The sequence below is a fragment of the Pangasianodon hypophthalmus genome, chromosome 2 (genome assembly GCF_027358585.1).
Source record: "Pangasianodon hypophthalmus isolate fPanHyp1 chromosome 2, fPanHyp1.pri, whole genome shotgun sequence".
NCBI lineage: Eukaryota > Metazoa > Chordata > Actinopteri > Siluriformes > Pangasiidae > Pangasianodon > Pangasianodon hypophthalmus.
In genome coordinates, this window is record NC_069711.1 from 35154369 (window position 1) to 35175769 (window position 21401).

General features: G+C 43.2%; 2 protein-coding genes across 2 annotated transcripts in view; one reads left to right on the top strand and one right to left on the bottom strand.

Annotated features, from left to right (window-relative positions):
• The window catches only part of ntn1a (netrin 1a), an 85536-nt gene extending 77218 nt beyond the window's left edge, over positions 1-8318 (bottom strand). The window contains exon 1 of the mRNA XM_034300426.2: positions 7137-8318. Within this exon, the coding sequence (XP_034156317.1) occupies positions 7137-8151 (1015 nt within the window). The 5' untranslated portion in view covers positions 8152-8318. The remainder of the gene's footprint in view (positions 1-7136) is intronic.
• An 8844-nt stretch (positions 8319-17162) lies between these two features.
• The window catches only part of pik3r5 (phosphoinositide-3-kinase, regulatory subunit 5), a 40257-nt gene continuing 36018 nt past the window's right edge, over positions 17163-21401 (top strand). The window contains exon 1 of the mRNA XM_053228836.1: positions 17163-17380. The gene's annotated coding sequence lies outside the window, so the exon portion shown is untranslated. The remainder of the gene's footprint in view (positions 17381-21401) is intronic.

The window sequence follows — 21401 nt, forward strand, 5'->3', positions numbered from 1 at the left end:
ATTAAACACCGGAACAAAGTGAAGTCTGATAACTGATTAAACACCGGAACAAAGTGAAGTCTGATAACTGATTAAACACTGAACCAAACTGAGGTCTGATAACTGATTAAACACCGGAACAAAGTGAAGTCTGATAACTGATTAAACACCGGAACAAAGTGAAGTCTGATAACTGATTAAACACCGGAACAAAGTGAAGTCTGATAACTGATTAAACACCAGAACAAAGTGAAGTCTGATAACTGATTAAACACCAGAACAAAGTGAAGTCTGATAACTGATTAAACACCAGAACAAAGTGAAGTCTGATAACTGATTAAACACCAGAACAAACTGAAGTCTGATAACTGATTAAACACCAGAACAAAGTGAAGTCTGATAACTGATTAAACACCAGAATAAAGTGAAGTCTGATAACTGATTAAACACCAGAACAAACTGAAGTCTGATAACTGATTAAACACCAGAACAAAGTGAAGTCTGATAACTGATTAAACACCAGAACAAACTGAAGTCTGATAACTGATTAAACACCAGAATAAACTGAAGTCCGATATGAAAACTAAAGAGTTGAGAAAAAGACAAAGCGTTCATAACATGAGAGGAGAAGAGAGGTATTATCGTATTACAACACATTCCATTTTAAGGTGTGTGTATGTGTGTGTGCATGTGTGTGTGTGTGTGTGTGTGTGTGTGTTGTGTTAAACCAGCTGCAGATGGTTGGTTCGGATCTGGTGTGCTGCAGTCTGGCAGGCATCAAGTTCAATTTGCAGCAGGGTCCACACACACACACACACACACACACACACACACACACACACTCGGGGTGGGCTCTCTGCCAGCACTCATCTCACCGTGAGGTCTGGGCCTCACACTCACACGACCTCCATATGAGCTGCAGCAGAGACGTTAGGTGTGATAGTGAGATGTAGATTTAATATCAGCCATTTTGAGAATAATATAGTATCCTACACTGCACTAAAAGATAAACGTGTGTGTGTGTGTGTGTGTGTGTGTGTGTGGGCCGTATTTGTGATTTGTGATACGGATATTACAGGATGACAGGACGTCTCGGAACACTCTGGATGGTCGTAACGCACTTAAACCGTCGTATCGTGCCAGCGGCGTCCATAACTGTGTGTACACTTCACATCAAGTCTATCAGCCTGTTGGAGATCTCCATCCCTGCTGAGACTGATCCTCACACAGATGACGTGAAAAGTCATCACTACACACTTCGTTTCTGTTTCTACGTTCTTAGTGTGCAATCAGACAGAATCCAATCTCTGTTTCAGTGAGAGAAAGAGGATCACAGGTGAGAGGAGGAGCAGAGGATGAGGCTCAGTGGAGGAACATCACTCACTTCTCCAACAAGAAGAACAAACCGCAGTGGAGTTCTGTCTTTCACGCTGTAATTTCTCCGAGCAGTGTGCAATCATGTCGTTCTCTCGTTCTATTTGTACTCGTCTCTCTAGGCTGAGATCCTGTACAGTAAAGTGTGCAGTGAATTGTGTAACAGTGTGTGTGATAGAGAGGGTCTCCATCTCAAATTATACGATGAAGATCCTCTAACGATAGACCTGAAATCAGCTGGTGCAGGAAATAAACACACACACACACACACACACACACACACACACTCTTCACAGTGAGCTCTGAGGAGGTTTTTCTCTCCATTAGCGTGTTTCCTTTACGCTTCTCCATCAACGCTACCGTATCTGTAGCCGCGCCGTGAGTCTGCCGTCGTCCTATTGGTGGATTTTAGATGAGTTTCATCACATCGCTCACACTCTGAGACTTTAATCACTAATTTCTCACACTGACACACACTTTGTCTTTGTTCACAGTGGCACTAATTCAGCGTCACACTGTGTGTCGATCTCATCTCACGACCAAATAACTCCCTTACAACGTGCGACTGCAAAATCTCTCCGAAAAATCTGTCAGGTGAGGAGTTTAATTAAAGATCAAAGTATTTCCCTTTTCTTTTCTCAGTCTGCCTTGCCCTCTTCTCTCCCTCCCTCCCTTTCTTTCTTTCTTTCTTTCTTTCTTTCTTCTTCTTGTTTCTCTCCCTCACTTTTTTTAACTTGTATCTTTGATCCATTCGGATGAGAATAAATAAGTCTGCCATGTGGAAAGTTTGATTTATATGGACCTTTAAAAAAGAAAAACGTCTTCCTCTCTCTCTCTCTCTCTCTCTCTCTCTCTCTCTCTATCTTTCTCTCTTTCCTTTCTCTTATTCCCTCTTTCTTTCTTTTGTTCTTTCTTTCGTTCTTTCTTTCTCTTTTCACCAGAAATGTTGGCTTATACAGACGCTCAACCACGAAGAGCGCAGATGTCTTTTCCTCTCTCTATCTTTCTTTATTTTATTCTCTCTGTCCTCTTCTCTCTCTCTCTCTCTTTCGTTTCTCTTATTCCCTCTCTTTTCTTTCCTCCTCAACTCTCGCTTTCTCACTTTGCTCTATCAGGACATTAAAGGATGACAAGTAGAAGAGCGTAAGAGCAAAGCGAAAAGGCTTTTCTCCTCTCTCTCTCTTTCTTTATCCTATCCTCTCTTTTCTTTTATTCTACTTTCTTCTTTTTATTTTTTGCTCTATTCCCTTTACAGCTTGACTTCAGATGAAGAAAAATGAAGAACGTGTGATGCAGCTATATGTGTTGAAGTTTATTTCTCTCTTTATCTCCTCTATTCTATTCTCTTTCTTTCTTTCTTTCTCTCTTTTCACCAGAAATGTTGGCTTATACAGACGCTCAACCACGAAGAGCGCAGATGTCTTTTCCTCTCTCTATCTCTATCTTTATTTTATTCTCTCTGTCCTCCTCTCTCTCTCTCTCTCTCTCTCTCTCTCTGTCACTTCTATTACTCACGTGGGAGGTTTTAAGGTGATGAAGGGAAGGTGACCAAAGTGCAGAAGTGTTTTTCTTCTCTCTCTTCACCTATTTTCTCTTCTCACCCTCTCTCTTTTATTTGCCAGGTTTGATCCGGCGGACGCTTTGAGGATGATAGACGGCGGTCCATAAACCCGGCGGGCGGCTGGAACATTAACCAGCAGGCCTGGAGCCAACGCGGCCGCGCTAATGCCTCTGTTCAATCACCTCTTTATAGACACGCACGGCGTTTTACTGTCTCACTGAAGCTGCTGTTATATAAATGTGAGATAAAAAACCAAAGTTCTGCTCGCAGCTTGGAATTAAAGCGTGACGTTAAACTAAACTGTTGTTGTTTGCTTTAGGGATCTGAAGCGTCTGTGAGGCTGTAATTAAATCACTCCTAATTACTGATTGCTGAGAGCATGTCGGATCTAATCTGTGTGTGAAACGTCTCGGCTCAGCTGTCCTCCTGATTCACTCGGCAAAGCTTCAAGCCAAGCTGGAAAACGCCGGTGACGCGAGAGAAAAGTGAGATTCCACCTGGCTGCTCCTAAAAATAAACTCTGCGTCTGAGGTGTAAGAAATGGAGTGTGGATGAAGAGTCTATTCCTCAGAGTATTTATCCCTCTGTCCGTGTAGATCGGAGAGCCGTGAGCCGGGAGCAGGTCCGATCCACGCTCCGAGGACACGAGGACGGCGTTCAGCTGCAGTTTCTGATCAGTGTGTGTTAGTGTGTTTAATATCCTCCACCACTCCTCCCTTCAGCGCCGCGTTAATGGCCTCTAAGTGACTTCACTGATCAATATGCGAAATATCCATTCACTTAAACGCAGATATGGAGTATGAGATGAATATTATCTGCTCTAATTAGCATTATAGAATAAATACATAAATATAAATGTACATCTATAAATATAAATAAATAAATAAATACATCTTTCTCTCTATCTGCTATCTCAATTTCCTTCTGTGTCCTTCTTTCTTTTTTCTCTCTATCCTTCTCGTAATATAAATCAGTGTGTGTTTAAGGATGTCTGTCATCTCAGACGCTTTCACACACTCACACACACACACACACACACACACACTCACACACATTTCTCTGACTTTTGTACAAAAAAAGTGTCATGCTTTCTTTTCTCTATAGATTGAGCACTGTTTGCTTTAACAGTCTCTTCTTCTCCCTCTCTCGCTTTATTTCAGCAGTGTGTGTGTGTGTGTGTGTGTGTGTGTGTGTGTGTGCGTGTGTGTGTGTGTGTGTGTGTGTTAGCGCTGCGCTCAGAGAAACCCAGTTCAGGAATGTAAGGTCGTACCATCGGCTCGCTGACAGCAAGATGGATGCAGTGAGTGACGCTCTTTTGTATCCCGCTTTACACACACACACACACTACACAATCACACGCTACACACACACATGCTACACACACACACACACACTACACACACACATCCTTTATAAAAATAAAGTGTCAAGGATACATGGAACAATTCATTCCTCCTGCAAGACAGTTTAAACTCGTCATGTTGACATTTCCAGCCCAGGATCGTGTCAGAGGCCACAGACCCGTCTCTCTCTCTCTCTCTCTCTCTCTCTCTCTCTATACAACTCTTTCTGTCTTAGTTTCTCTCTGTCTCTCTGTCTCTCTGTCTCTCTCTCTCTCTCTCTCTCTCTCTCTATACAACTCTTTCTGTCTTAGTTTCTCTCTGTCTCTCTGTCTCTCTCTCTCTCTCTCTCTCTCTCTATACAACTCTTTCTGTCTTAGTTTCTCTCTGTCTCTCTGTCTCTCTCTCTCTCTCTCTCTCTCTCTATACAACTCTTTCTGTCTTAGTTTCTCTCTGTCTCTCTCTCTCTCTCTCTCTCTCTCTCTTTCTCTCTCTCTCTCTACAACTCTTTCTTTCTTAGTTTGTGTCTCTCTCTTTACACATCTGTCTGTCTCTCTCCTTCTCTCTCTCTCCGTATATGTATCTATCTGTCTCTCTCTCTCTCTTTCTCTCTTTCTCTCTCTCTCTCTCTCTCTCTTTCTGTCAGTCTCACTGTCAGTCTCTCTCTATGCATTTCTCTTTCCCGCACTTTCTCTCTTTCTCTCTCTCTCTTTTTCACATGTTCACTGTCTCTTCCTGTCCTGATAAATAACAGTAAGTCTGTACGGACAAACGTCGGGTTACGGTTAATATTAAAGAATCAAAGTAACGGATAATTTCCCTTTGTTCAGGCATGAATATATAATAGCTAATCAATATATTCTGTATTTTGGGAAAAGAATTAATAACAACAGTAATAATAAGAAGAAGAATAACAGTAAGTCTGTGATTTATATTGTATATGTTGTTAGTGCAGGACTGATAGGACTGGGCCAGTAAAGCAACTTTTACGTGAACTGAATTGAATGGAGTTGAATTTCAGCTCTACTCTTACATACTGTATTATGGTTTTTACGCTACACTCAGAACCAGATTAACAACACCAAACCGCCAATCAGACCAAACCGCCAATCAGACCACATCGCCGATCAGACCACACCGCCGATCAGACCACACCGCCGATCAGATCAAACCCCCTTCTCGTCAGAAAAGGACAGCTTTGTCTCGCACACCACATCACAGCGCGGTTCCCGGTCTTTGTGCGCTTTACTCGCTTCACTTTGCTTTCTGATATCGTGTCCCTACAAACAGATCAAACCCTTGTATTTTGTAAGGTTTGTTTTGTAAGCAACAATGCATTAAGGGTCTTATTTTCTTTATCCATTTACACGTTTACACGTTCACACTACACATCATCGATCCGGGATATATTTCACGTCATAATTCCATGCAGCAAAGGTTATGATTCCTTCTGATAAATGAAGATATTGCCCTTTTACTAACATGCTTTCACTGACTGTATTACTATCTGTATTATCTTACACACACACACACACACACACACACACACACACGGAACACAGTGTGTGAGATGACATCAAGCAATAGAATAATTCAAACAGGAGAAATAATAACATTTCATACACACTTCTGATAAAATAAAATATAGAAAATATTTCTGTAATAATAATAATAATAATAATAATAATAATAATAATGACTGCAAATGTTCCTCAATAAGCTTTACGGCTGAAGAAATAAAAGATACGGCCGTGTGGCTTCTCGTAACGGCTGCTGTAACGTTTATGGCTGTAATGAACAGGATTTTATACTGCATATCTTCTTTATAAAGCGAAATAATTCCTGCACTTCAAACAGAAACACTTAACAGAAAGATAAAGAAATAAAAGCCATTTTTAAACAGCTTCTTGTCCTTGTGTTTGTAAAAGCCTCTTGAATTATTGCCTGATATTTACAGTATATAGCTCTTTGTTGTGAAATCGGGGGTGTGGTTTTGTCTTTAGGAGCGCGCGAGTGTTGAAATCTTGCGTACTGACCCTCTAATGAAGCCTCACACACAAAGCAGCGGCTCTTAATGTCCAGTTACGAGCTTTAGTGCATGTCAGATACAGTCGCTGCTCAAACCCAGCAGCAGCGTTTAAACCTGCCGTATCACACTATACCAGGAAAAACACACCGTACAGGTACGACAACGATCAGTACACACCTTTAATAAGCTTGAAACGTACACTACATCCTCTACATACTTTACCTTTAGAAAGGGCCGCAAGACCTTTTTTTTTTTAGATTCCTTAATTAATTAATTAATCCTAATCATGTGCCGTGTGTGAGTGTCCGTAGTGGTGTGTATGTACAGCGTACAGCGTGTGTGTATTTAGTCGATTATTGTTTATAATGAGAATTTAATCACTGAGATCCTTTTGAAAAATCTAACTATGGATCTGTCTTATTGTAATTTAATTATTAACCCATGTAAAGAATTTAAAGAAAGGCCTCATCATGGACAGTGGAAAGGAATTTTTTTTTTTTTTGTCTGGCATTAATGTAGGGTTTGATGTCCAGGTCCATGTTTGCTGTGTAAAGTGTGTAAGGTGTGTAAGGTGTGTAAAGTGTGTAAGGTGTGTAAGGTGTAATGCAGCATGTAATGTGGAACAGAAGCTCAGTGATGTTTCTTCACTGAGATTTAAATGCGCATCAGCTGCTCCTTCCTCCTCTCTCTCTCTCTCTCTCTCTCTCTCTCTCTCTCTACCCCCGGCTTCTGCACCAGTGACGCGTGTTTGAGACGCTCAGTGAGGAAGGTAACACACCTGTGTGACGTTAATAATGCTCTTAACGTTCCATATTAAAGCGAGTCTATAGATTTAATGTGATTGGCGACTCACCGACACACTCGTTGGCCTCTCTGGCGGTCGCGCGCTGCCACGGTCGGTCGTAGTGGAACGGTTTGCACCTGTCGCACTCGGGTCCCGCGGTGTTGTGCTTGCACTCGCACACGAGCTCTCCGGTGCGGTCGCGCACACAGCGCGAGGCATGTCCGTTACACTTGCACCGGCCGCCCACCTGCAGGTCCGACACGGCGTAGAAGTGCGACTCATCCTCGTCCTCTGCCTCGGCCTTGCGCTCCTCAGCGTGTAAGCGGCTGAACGTGATGCGGATGTCCGTGGCCGTGACCCAGTCCTGCAGCACGGGCGAGTTGTCGAAGTCGTGAGCAGACGGCCGGCCGTCCAGCGTGCTGAAGGCCACGAGGCCGCCCGAGACCGGCTGCTGCTGGTGCGGCTGCTGCTGCTGGTGCGCGTCCGTGCACACGGCCTCCTGCTCGTTCTGCTTGGTGATGGCGGCCCGGTTCGGCTTGTTGTACACTTTCCGGCACTGGCTCGAGTAGTACTGGAACGGAACCCACGTCTTGCCGTAGTCCATCGACTTGAAGATGGCCATCGAGTCCGGACGCAACGAGCAGAACTGCGCGCTCACGTACGTCACCTCGAACTTCTTACCGAGAGACAGCGTCAGCGTCACGTTCTGCGGGTACCGCATGCCGTTCTCCGACTGCCAGCACGTCAGGTTGTGCGGGTTGTGCAGGTCGGTGAGGTGCGAAGCCGGATGGCGCCTTCTGGGGTCCGACGCGTCACACACGCGGCACTCGCGGCTCCTCTCCCCGCCGCCTCTCTCCGTCCCCACGCAGTAGCGACTCGGTGTCTTCTGGCCACACGTGCTGGACGCGTGCACTTCCCGGCCGAACGCCGCGTTCACGAAGTCCGGGATGCAGCGGCGCGCCTGTCCGTTCTCATCGTAGCACGGGTCCGGCGGCGACGAGCTCGCGAGCGCTTCCACCGAGGGCCGACAGAGAGCCGCGAGCAGCAAACCGAGCAGCACAGCGCCACAGTCCAGAACCTTCATCCCGGCTAACGCGTGTAGTCCAAACTAACCGCTCACCAGCTGATACACAATACACAGCCCTTACCCAGTCTCTCAGTGTGTGCGCGCGCGCTTGTGTGTGTGTGTGTGTGTGTGTGAGTGTGTGATCAGCGGAGACCGGGGCCGGTAATCCTGCAAGAGGAGGAGACACACACACATACACACACACACACACACACACACACACACACACACGGTAAATTTAAAAGGAGTGCGGCTGGATACTGATCGTGTGTGTGTGTATGTGTATGTGTGTGTGTGTATGTGTATGTGTGTGTGTGTGTGTGTGTGTGTGTGTGTCACCACCCTACAGAAGCACAAGAACACTGTGGGGTTTTAGGAAACTGCAATCCGCAGACTTGATAATTATTTCATTTAACATGAATCACAGGAAGTGGCTTTAACTCGGGTTAGATATCTCGGTATAATAATTCTACCTCAGACAGGTGAAGGTGGGAAATCTCTCTCTCTCTCTCCCTCTCTCTCTCTCTCTCTCTCTCTCTCTCAGCACCTCAGACTCTTCACCTCTTCTCTCCTGTATTTACTGATGAACAAAACGATTCTTTTCACCGATTCGATTCCTTTAATTCAGCAGATTCGGATCTTTCACACTGAGCAGTTTTATAGTTTTTACACAATCCTCAGTACAGCTTATAGTGACTCATGTGCTCTTACAACAAGTTTGTGAAATAACATTTTAACCCATATTTGGTCTTATTTGTAATAAAGCACTACTGTGTGTGTGTGTGTGTGTGTGTGTGTGTGTGTGTGTGGAGATAAAATCAACATTGTAGAACTAGAGTAAAGTCCTGTGATCTGTTTGCAAGGAAAAAATGTCCACAAGCGTAAAATGATTTAAGGATTGTTTCAATGTTTAATTACTTAAACATTGTTTAATGCCTAATTGTGAAGGTTGAATCCTATATGCACACACACACACACACACACACACACACACAGGGGACATCTACTGGCATGTCTTTGGGAAGGAGGTAGGAGGAAACCAAAGAACCCCGAGGAACCCCAGAGAACATGCACCTGCAACAGTAACCCGAGTGCAGGAAGCCTGGAACCGGGAACCTGGGAACCCTGGAACCAGGAACCCTGGAACCAGGAACCCTGGAGCGGAGGCTACAATGCTACCACAGGAGCTGTACTCTACATGCTAATTAAAGGTACTCTATATGCACCTTACTCAAGGTACGTACTAAACATGAACCCCTCATAGTACCACCCCAGGGAGGTACAAGGAAAGGCTTAGGACTACAATTCCCACTAACAGTTTTGCACTCAAGTCTCCATCAGTGAACAGTTTGATAACTTCAACAAAACAGACTTCATATGAAAGTTATAATGAATTTCCAGGTTACGTGATTGCACTTTTTCACCATTTAGTGAAGGGAATGATTTATAATCGCACTCTCCGGTGTCACTCAGATGAGGATGAGTTTCCTTCTGGGTCTGGTTCCTCTCAAGGTTCCTTCCTCATATCATCTCAGGGAGTTTTTCCTCACCACCGTCACCTCTGACTCACTCATTAGGGACAAATTTATACATTTAAAATTTATATCCTGAGTTTATATATTTCTGTAAAGCTGGTTTGTGACCATTGTTAAAAGTGCTATACAAATAAAATTGAATTGCAGGTACAGTTTGGTACCTTCAGGACAAGAACGTTTTTTCTGACACTGAACAAAACAAACTAATAGCTGTGTTCTGTTGTAAAATCTACTTTGGTGATGGAAGTGTATGATAAATGTAGTAACTAAAAGTACAGAAGAATTGTTTCACTTTTTATTATTTTTGTAAAGTCTTGCAGTTGCTAATGAGGTAAGAGTTTAGTTTCAGGAGATCCTGCACTACTACAATTCTCCAGCGACATCTGGAGCGCGCGACAGAGCTGTGTTCAAACAAACAACGACATCCATCGGTAACTTCCAGAAACAACCGGCATTCCTGAGTCAACACACCGGCGTCCGCGCGCGCTCGATCCGTTCTGAGGTAAACATTCATAAATAAATAAATAAATACAGGCTAAGCTACCAAGACAGCTAACATTACCTCACATTCCTGCTCAACTTTTATAAGAAATAAATGTAAAGATATCGATAAAACGGCCTTAACACCTGTGCTACGTCACCAATTAATTAACAAATTACTCACTCAATCAATTAATTAATAATGTTAACCTTTATTACAAATATCAAAAGATGTAATGAGAAAAAACTTTTTTTTTAAATATTTACCTGAAATAGCTATTTTCACAGGACGGAGCTAGACTACACATTTCTACTGTGTCTTTAATTTTTTTTTCTTTTTGTCTTTACCTCAGGATTTGGTGAAGTGTTAGCAAGATTAGCTAAGCTTCTCTACGCAGCTATAAACCGCTCAAAAGTCGTCCTATAAGAAGTTTATTATCGAGATTATTCTCTAACTGTATTTGTTTTTATGTTATTGAAACGTTTTTCTCTTAATCATGTAAGAAAAAAAGAATAAACGCAAATAAAAGCACATTTTGTGTTGAATTCGTGCTATTAAATGCAGAGAGGGCGCGCGCTGGTCCGTTGAGCTTCCGTTACATTTTAAATTTTTAAATTTTAAATGAGAAGTTCTGTAGCGCGCGGACAGTTAACTCAGTGACGTAGTGAATAAACGGCTCAGTTCACGTGCAGATATATTAGGACTGTATAATAATAATAATAATAATAATAATAATAAAATACTCACATTCAAAATGTATTTAAATCCTAAACTATTTATAATTTATCATTAATTATTTCAACCATTAACACTGATATAGTTTAATAAATATTTATTATATTCTAATCAGCTTTTTGAATATTAATTTAGTTATTTATATTAGAAATGTGTTTAAATCTTTTTATTTTTACACATTTATCATTTAAATTAAATGTGGTTTTAATTTAAATGATGTTGATATTGTGTTGTCTTATGATTATATCAGAGAGAAAATCAGACACTTGTTTATTAAAATCATCTCATTAATTTCTTTAATTCTTTAAAATACTGAAATTAATATTTATTTAATGTTTATTTTAATATCAGTAACAGCTTGTGTTTTTTTGCTGTGGGATTCGGTTTAGTTCTGATAAAAACAGCTCGAGTGTCTCTTTGGAAAATAAATTCGACAGAAGAATATAAACAATTAATAAAGAGATCATCACAATAAATAATTTAATACTATAATTTGATTAAAAATAGATCTACATTTTTCAAAATCTGGAAAAAGTAAACAAATAATTCCAATAAGTATAATTTAGTATAAAATAATATTTTTTATTATTTATTTTACTATTTATTATTATTAATATTTTTAAGATTTATTATTTATTTATTTTAAAAAAGCAAAAAATAGCCTCAAAAAGTAAATATAGAGCACAAATAAGTAAAAGAAACAGATAACAACTATTTAAAAATATATATTTAAAAAAGTAAAATATCTTAAATAAGTAAGTAATAAGCATCGAGTCATAAGAAGGAAAATATAAATGTGACGTTTTAGTGTGAGATTTAAACAACAACAATAATAACAACAATAATAACAATAATAATAACAACAACAATAATAATAATAATTCTGATAACTGATTATTTTATGAGCTTTATGAGCAGCTTGTTGGACTGACCCTGTGTGTGTGTGTGTGTGCATGTGTGTGTGTGTGTGTGCATATGTGTGTGTGTGGTGCATGTGTGTATCTGTGTGTGTGTGTGTGCGTGTGTATCTGTGTGTGTGTGTCTGTGTGTCTGTGTGTGTGCATGTGTGTGCGTGTGTGTATCTGTGTGTGTGTGTGTGCGTGTGTATCTGTGTGTGTGTGTGTATCTGTGTGTGTGCATGTGTATCTGTGCTTGTGTGTATCTGTGTGTGTGTGTGTGCGTGTGTGTGTGTGTGTGTGTGTGTGTGTATCTGTGCTTGTGTGTGTGTGTGTGTGTGTGTGTGTGTGTGTATATCTGTGCTTGTGTGTATGTGTGAGTGTGTGTGTGTTCCACTGAGCTCCACTAGGTGACAGTGTGGATCTTCTCATCCTCATACAGTGATGCTCTACACACCTGATCTGGACAAACACAGGTAAACCTGGGAGGTATTCCTAATCCCTCCCTGCTCCCTACTCCCTACTCCTTACTCCCTACTCCCTACACCCTACTCCTTACTCCCTACTCCCTACTCCTTACTCCTTACTCCCTACTCCCTACTCCTTACTCCCTACTCCCTACACCCTACATCCTACACCCTGCTCCCTACTCCCTACTCCCTGCTCCCTACTCCTTACTCCCTACTCCCTACTCCCTACACCCTACATCCTACACCCTGCTCCCTACTCCCTACTCCCTACTCCTTACCCCCTACTCCCTACTCCCTGCTCCCTACTCCCTACTCCTTTCTCCCTACACCCTACTCCTTACTCCCTACTCCTTACTCCTTACTCCCTACTCCTTACTCCCTACTCCCTACTCCCTACTCCTTACTCCCTACACCCTACTCCCTACTCCCTACTCCTTACTCCCTACTCCCTACTCCTTACTCCCTACACCCTACTCCCTACTCCCTACTCCTTACTCCCTACTCCCTACTCCTTACTCCCTACACCCTACTCCCTACTCCCTACTCCTTACTCCCTACTCCCTACTCCCTACACCCTACACCCTACAGCCTACACCCTACTCCTTACACCCTACTCCCTACACCCTACTCCCTACACCCTACATCCTACACCCTACTCCCTACACCCTACTCCTTACACCCTACATCCTACACCCTACTCCTTACACCCTACTCCCTACACCCTACTCCCTACACCCTACATCCTACACCCTACTCCCTACACCCTACATCCTACACCCTACTCCCTACACCCTACTCCTTACACCCTACTCCCTACACCCTACTCCCTACACCCTACTCCTTACACCCTACTCCCTACTCCCTACTCCCTACACCCTACTCCTTACACCCTACTCCCTACACCCTACTTCTTACACCCTACACCCTACTCCCTACACCCTACATCCTACACCCTGCTCCCTACTCTCTACTCCCAACACCCTACTCCTTACACCCTACTCCCTACACCCTACATCCTACACCCTACTCCCTACACCCTACTCCCTACTCCTTACTCCCTACTCCCTACTCCCTACACCCTACTCCTTACACCCTACACCCTACATCCTACACCCTACTCCTTACACCCTACTCCCTACACCCTACTCCCTACACCCTACATCCTACACCCTACTCCCTACTCCTTACACCCTACACCCTACATCCTACACCCTACTTCTTACACCCTACTCCCTACACCCTACTCCCTACACCCTACTCCCTACACCCTACATCCTACACCCTACTCCTTACACCCTGCTCCCTACTCTCTACTCCCTACACCCTGCTCCCTACACCCTACTCCCTACACCCTACTCCCTACACCCTACTCCCTACACCCTACATCCTACACCCTACTCTCTACTCCCTACACCCTACTCCCTACTCCTTACACCCTACTCCTTACACCCTACACCCTACATCCTACACCCTACTTCTTACACCCTACTCCCTACACCCTACTCCCTACACCCTACATCCTACACCCTACTTCTTACACCCTACTCCCTACACCCTACTCCCTACACCCTACATCCTACACCCTACTCTCTACTCCCTACTCCCTACTCCCTACTCCTTACACCCTACTCCTTACACCCTACACCCTACATCCTACACCCTACTTCTTACACCCTACTCCCTACACCCTACTCCCTACACCCTACATCCTACACCCTACTCCCTACTCCCTACACCCTACTCCCTACTCCTTACACCCTACTCCTTACACCCTACTCCCTACTCCCTACACCCTGCTCCTTACACCCTACACCCTACATCCTACACCCTACTCCTTACACCCTGCTCCCTACTCTCTACTCCCTACACCCTGCTCCCTACACCCTACACCCTACTCCCTACTCCCTACACCCTACTCCCTACACCCTACTCTCTACTCCCTACTCCCTACACCCTACTCCCTACTCCTTACACCCTACTCCTTACACCCTACACCCTACATCCTACACCCTACTTCTTACACCCTACTCCCTACACCCTACTCCCTACACCCTACTCCCTACTCCTTACACCCTACTCCTTACACCCTACACCCTACATCCTACACCCTACTTCTTACACCCTACTCCCTACACCCTACACCCTACTCCCTACTCCTTACACCCTACACTCTACTCCTTACACCCTACTCCCTAATCCCTACACCCTACTCCCTGCACCCTACACTAGCGAGGCAGGATCACTATGAAGCACACTAACACTTCAGCGTGATCGTTCTGCCCTACATGGGTTTGGAATGTGGAGATTATATGTGTATGATGTGGAATGTTAAACAGATTTCTCACCATCGTTAGTCCACTGTGGACGCGTCCCAAACCCACACACCCTACACACTATTCAGCCTTTGTGTCATCTTCAAACAGCATGATGCATGATGTGTAATTTCTGTGTTTTATTTTTACACAGTAATCCTTAAAATTCTGTGAAAGATCACGGCTTAATCATCATCACTGCTTCATAATTTAGGAATTATTTGAGGTCCATGGCTCCTGATATGAAAGATCCGGTCTGTTGCGTTATATACCATTGTGTGTGTGTGTGTGTGTGTGGGGGGGAATCGCTGAGGGTGGAGTTACAGTTTACAGTAAGTACATCATGCAGATCAGGATCTGTATGAGGAAGTGAACGTCATCTTTAGCTTAGAAAAACAAGAGTGGACGCACACACACACACACACACACACTTACACACATTTCATAAGATTAATATGAGTGTGTGCTTGACAGCAGGCAACAACACAATGTTTACGTATGTAAGATACACGGAGCTGCGATTTCAGCGACACTTAAACTGATTTTCTGAATTCTACACAAATTCGTTATGACTCGTTATGACAAACGATCGTCTCGGATGATTCCTCAGACCGATCCTACGGAGCGTGAGGTCCGACGTTTCGTTAGCTCCCCGCTCACTAGCTGCAATTAGTTCCCGCAAAACAGGTTTCATCCCTGGTTTCTTCTCCTCCTGTCACGTTAAACGTGTAGAGTGACGTCATGAGGGAAAGTAAAGCGTGGAAGGAAGTCGCAGAGATGGCTGGTGTCTCTGCAGAGCGTACGTAGCTACTACAGTTAGCTCACTTTGCTAATCTGATCTGAGAATTAAGCCGAGCGCGTAACACGGAAATCACACACACTGTTCACACTGATTAGTGCGCTGTTTTAATCTGTATTTAACTCGTTAGCGTGAGACGAGTCACTCGTATCGCTTGTAGGTTGTCACTGTGGGCGTGGCCTGTCCAGATAAGAAACAATAGTAGCTCTATATATCTTCTAAAGCTAACACACACACTAACACACACACTCCAACACACACTAACACACTCCAACACACTCCAACACACACTAACACACTCCAACACACTCCAACACACACTAACACACACACTAACACACACACTCCAACACACACTAACACACACACTAAAACACACACACTAACACACTCCAACACATTCCAACACACACTAACACACACTAACACACACACTCCAACACACTCCAACACACACTAACACACACTAACACACACACTCCAGCACACTCAAACACACACTAACACACACACTCCAACACACACTAACACACTCCAACACATTCCAACACACACTAACACACACTAACACACACACTCCAACACACTCCAACACACACTAACACACACACTAACACACACTAACACACTCCAACACACACTAACACACACACTTCAACACACACTAACACACTCCAACACACACTAACACACACACTCCAACACACACTCCAACACACACTAACACACACACTCCAACACACACTCCAACACACACTAACACACACACTCCAACACATTCCAACACACAATAACACACACACTAACACACACACTCCAACACATTCCAGCACACACTAACACACACACTCCAACAAACACTAACACACTCCAACACACACTAACACATCAACACGCATGCTCCAACACACACTAACACACACACTCCAACACACACACTAACAACACACATTAACACACACTCCAACACACACTAACACACACACTCCAACACACACTCCAACACACACTAACACACACACTCCAACACATTCCAACACACAATAACACACACACTAACACACACACTCCAACAAACACTAACACACTCCAACACACACTAACACATCAACACGCATGCTCCAACACACACTAACACACACACTCCAACACACACACTAACAACACACATTAACACCCTCCAACACACACTAACGCACACACTTCAACACACTCTAACACACTCCAACACAAACTACCACACTCTGACACACTCTACACACACTAACACACTGTACTGCATTTATCACCTGCAGGATGTTCAGTACGCCGTCGCCCCCTAGTGGAAGTCTATATTCACAGTATTCACTTGTCCTCACTGTTATGCTGTCACGCAAACCTCTCAAAACACACACACCCTCACACCCTCACACACACACACACACACACACACCCTCACACACACACTGAATTATGTATACATTGTGAGGTTTTTACATCAACACACACCGTATACTTGTCCATTTTGGAATAAAGTATAGTTTTTATTAAAAAACTGGTTGCATGTAAATGTGAACTTCAGAACAAGAACAATACAAGTGCGCACACACACACACACACACACACACATCCACTCACACACACCCACTCACACACACACACACACACAGCCTGCTCTGTGCCAGTTTCCTCCGATGCAGGATACCACAACACACTTCAATTCATAAAAACAACACAAAACATCAAAGAACAACTTCCGCTGCTGTGTGGGCGTGGAAGCCCCTCCCCCTGCGTCCTCTCATGCACCTTCCCTAAACTCACTTCCTGTTTCAGCACTGTCTGAGTCGTGCATGCGTGTGTGCATGTATGTATGTGTGTGTGTGTGTGTGTGTATGTGTGTGTATGTATGTATGTTTGATGCAGATGAAGCTGCTGCACCCTGACAGAAATGTTCTCTTTCATTCGACGGATATGAAGTGAAGAACTTCTGACCTCTGATCTCTGACCTGCAGAAACATGGGGAGTGTGTGACGGCCGCAGGTAGGGGACCAAAATCTCACACATTCACCAGAAAAAAGCGACAAATGTGTGGTTCTGTTACAGAGCTGCTCTTCTGGTCATTGCCATTACTAACCGAGAGTCTAAAAATGGGAAATAAAAGTGTGTGTGTGTGTGTGTGTGTTATTTAAGCTGCATTTGCAAAGTCTTAGTTTCGTCAGCTGTGTCTTAAATCTCACTCTGTTCTATACAGAGAAGGGTACTCAACAAAATGGTACTTTTGTTGTACATGTCACTACAGTGGTACCATGAAGCGTAGATCTTGTGTACCTTTAGTGTGTATCTGATCTTTAAAGAGAATCTAAGCGCCATAATCAGACCTCTGATGTACCTTTAAAGCTTCCCTCTAAAGGATAAATAAAGGTACACAACATGCACATTAATAAAGCTAACGTAGCCTTGACATTAGCACCTCAGTGACAAGGAAAAGTACCGTTTGTTGCCTTTATTCCTCCGAGTGTAAGAGATGATGAGAGAAGACGACTTTTTCAGTTGGCGTGCTGTTGTGTGATCTACAGTATTTTGTGTGATGTTTATGATTTTGTTTTGTTTAATACAATACTAAACGTGAATAAATTGTGTTTGGTTCAGGGGTAAGATATAATTTATATTATCGGATTGAAGAGTGGAGTTGATTCAGTAGCCTGCCGTCAGCTCCGTGCTGACATCCAGAAAGCGCGTGGTGCGTTTCTTTACCCTGTAGCTTTAATTCTAAACAACTCATGTTTAACAGTGAAATAAATCATCCTTAAAGCTAGACTAGCTCCACATTCCCAGCTGAAAGGAGAGCATTAAAGGTACAAATGATAAAGATACATCACCAGTGACACGATACGATAAACTCATTTCAATCCCTAAAGAGGAAATGAAAGAGTTCCAGCAGCGTGATGGTGAGAATAGGAAGATAATAGAAAAAGAAATAGAAATAGAAATACTGTATTAATGAAAAGATAGCGGCTTGACGTGTAGGACAAGGGAAAGGTTCCGTTTAGTACCTTTCTCTCTGAGAGTGTCCAACACACACTAACACACACTAACACACTCCGTCACACACTAACACACTCCATCACACTCCAACACACACTAACACACTCCATCACACTCCAGTACTAATAGATGTGTTACAGTGTATTCAGTGTGTTCTAGGTTCCACATTCTGCGTCCTACAACCCTGTAGATCAGAACATCCTAACGCACTGTGACCTTCTACAGCATCACACTCTCTCTCTGTGTGTTACACTCTCACTGTGTGTGTTACACTCTCACTGTGTGTGTTACACTCTCTCTGTGTGTGTTACACTCTCACTGTGTGTGTTACACTATTTCTGTGTGTTACACCTCACACTCTCACTGTGTGTGTGTGTTACACCGCACACTCTTACTGTGTGTGTGTTATACCTCACACTGTCACTGTTTGTGTGTTACACCGCACACTCTTACTGTGTGTGTTACACTCTCTCTGTGTGTGTTACACCGCACGCTCTTACTGTGTGTGTGTTATACCTCACTCTCTCACTGTGTGTTACATCTCAGTGTGTGTTACACCGCAAACTCACAATGTGTGTGTTACACTTCACACTGTCACTGTGTGTGTTACACCTCACTCTCTCACTATGTGTCTGTTACACCGCACACTCTTACTGTGTGTGTGTGTTATACCTCACACTCTCACTGTGTGTGTTACACCGCAAACTCTCGCTGTGTGTGTTACACCGCAAACTCTCACTGTGTGTGTCTGTTACACCGCACACTCTTACTTTGTGTGTGTTATACCTCACTCTCACTGTGTGTGTTACACCTCATACTCTCAATTGCACTACATTTAAAAACTAAAATTAGGATTAAAATTTAAAAATAAATAAAATTAGAGCGAAATGGAGGGGGAAAGATTTAAGCGTTGTAATTTAAGAGTTGTGATGTCATGGTGAGGGGATTTAGCGGGGACTTTATTTGCTTGACAAGTTGTCAGAACAATTCATAGTGTATTTGAAAAAACACACACACGCCCTGACAAGCAGAGAGGTTAAAAAAAAAAAAACACTGACTCCATTTTTGGATCAGAATAAATAGAGGTGGGAGAAGAACTGAAATATGTTGAACCTACAAAAATATTAATTAATTAATGAATATTAATCAGTACAGAAACTGGAGTCTCGTTATGACTCGTTGTGACTCGTTACAGCCTGCAGCCTCGAGTCAATTCTGCTTCGAAATATCTGTCGGATTAAAACGACAGATCGTGTGAGATGTGTCTTCACCTCACTCCTGAGAAACATCAATTACCTTAAACGGTTTCGCTATTTCTAATGTCATGAATTAAAAAATCTGAATATTACGTGACTCATAAAGACTTGACCTTATCAGATTACTCAAGTGCATGTGAACGCCTAAGTAGTGTGCACTACAGAGGGACCACGTTTTTAACGCCTGGCCCTTTACCCCGAATGATCCGAGTGTATTTTCAGTTTTGTGTCGCTTCCGTTCAACGAAAGAGTTTTTTTTTTTTTTTTTTTTGTGATCGTGACTGAACTGAAGGGGAGCGGTGTGATGAGTGTGTTCATGGTTTTAAGCGAGTGTTTTGAGTTGATAATCAGATTTACTCAACTGTACATCAGTGGCTAGTTGTACAGTGTGTGTATGTGTATGTGTTTGTGTGTGACGTAAAAAGTAAGTGCAAATTTTAGACGAATGTGAGAATGCTAATTTAGCTAGAGGAGTGTTCTATCTTAGCTTTAGATCATATTGCCAAAAAAAAAACCCAACAGTTTGTCAGTGGTGTGCGTTTGCGGTGCACATGTCACACCTCAACTGCAGCAGTTCTCCGAATTTCACTGACAGGAAGTGAGAAGAAGGTGTGATCAATTTCCTGACTCCAACATGGTATTGTACTGTGCGGTATATCAGGGTGTATCCTAGCAGTGATATATCAGCACGGCCCTGGGAAGAACAGAGAGGCTAAAGGGATGTATGGCTGAAGTTCTCTCTATCTCTCACTCACTCACACACACACACACACACACACACAGTGCAACACTTCTGCTTTTTTCCCCCGTGACTCATTCTGACATTTACTGACGCTGAACCATGAGGGAAGTTTTTCCTTTTTTTGTTATTCCCTTGTGTGTGTGTGTGTGTGTGTGTGTGAGGCCAGAACCTTATCTTCTATACATACACACAAGCTACACTACATACTCACACACACACACACATACTTTCACTACATCAAGGTAACTGTGATGTTTACCCTCGCACATCTTCCTGTTTGTGTGGTTGTTTTTATCAGCGGGATCATTTTCATCTTCTCTACTACCGCTAACTACACACACACACACACACACACACACACACACACAGAGCCATGAATAACCCCTTTACACATGGTACAGTTGATGGTTTATTCAGTAGAAGCTCTGAGTTCAAGCTCGACAGCATGTGTGTGTGTGTGTTATAAAATCCAGCTGTCTTCACACCATCCCTTAAAGAGGATCCTCAGTGCTCCAGGTTCGATCCTGAGCTCGTGCCTGTGTGTCGTTTTTCCCAGATCATCTAACACACACTTAACACACCTAATAAGTTCAGCTTTAACACTGGAAGTTCGAACACTTGATTTTTGGACAGAACAATGCACAGAGTGAAGCCAGCAAAACCCTGCGTGCCAAACTCTCACCCTGGATTTACATTAAAATGTCTCTCAGCAAGGCATGAGGACTGTGTGTGTATGTGTGTGTGTGTGTGTGAGTGACCCGAACTGTTTAATGTGCATGACCTTGCTGATTATGCTGAATATCCGACTTCATAACGCAGCAAATCACCTCCAGAGGAGTTCCCACTGCAATCAATAGAGGCCAACAGGAAAGAACCCCGGTTCCTCATTTCCTGTCCAGAGAGGAAGTTGGCGCTCATATTCACCTGCGTTTGTAAATATTGCGCGTCCTTACTGTACCTGCAGCCCATTCATGTGGAAAAAAGAGGAAGCGCTTTTTCATAATCTATTGTTTCAATG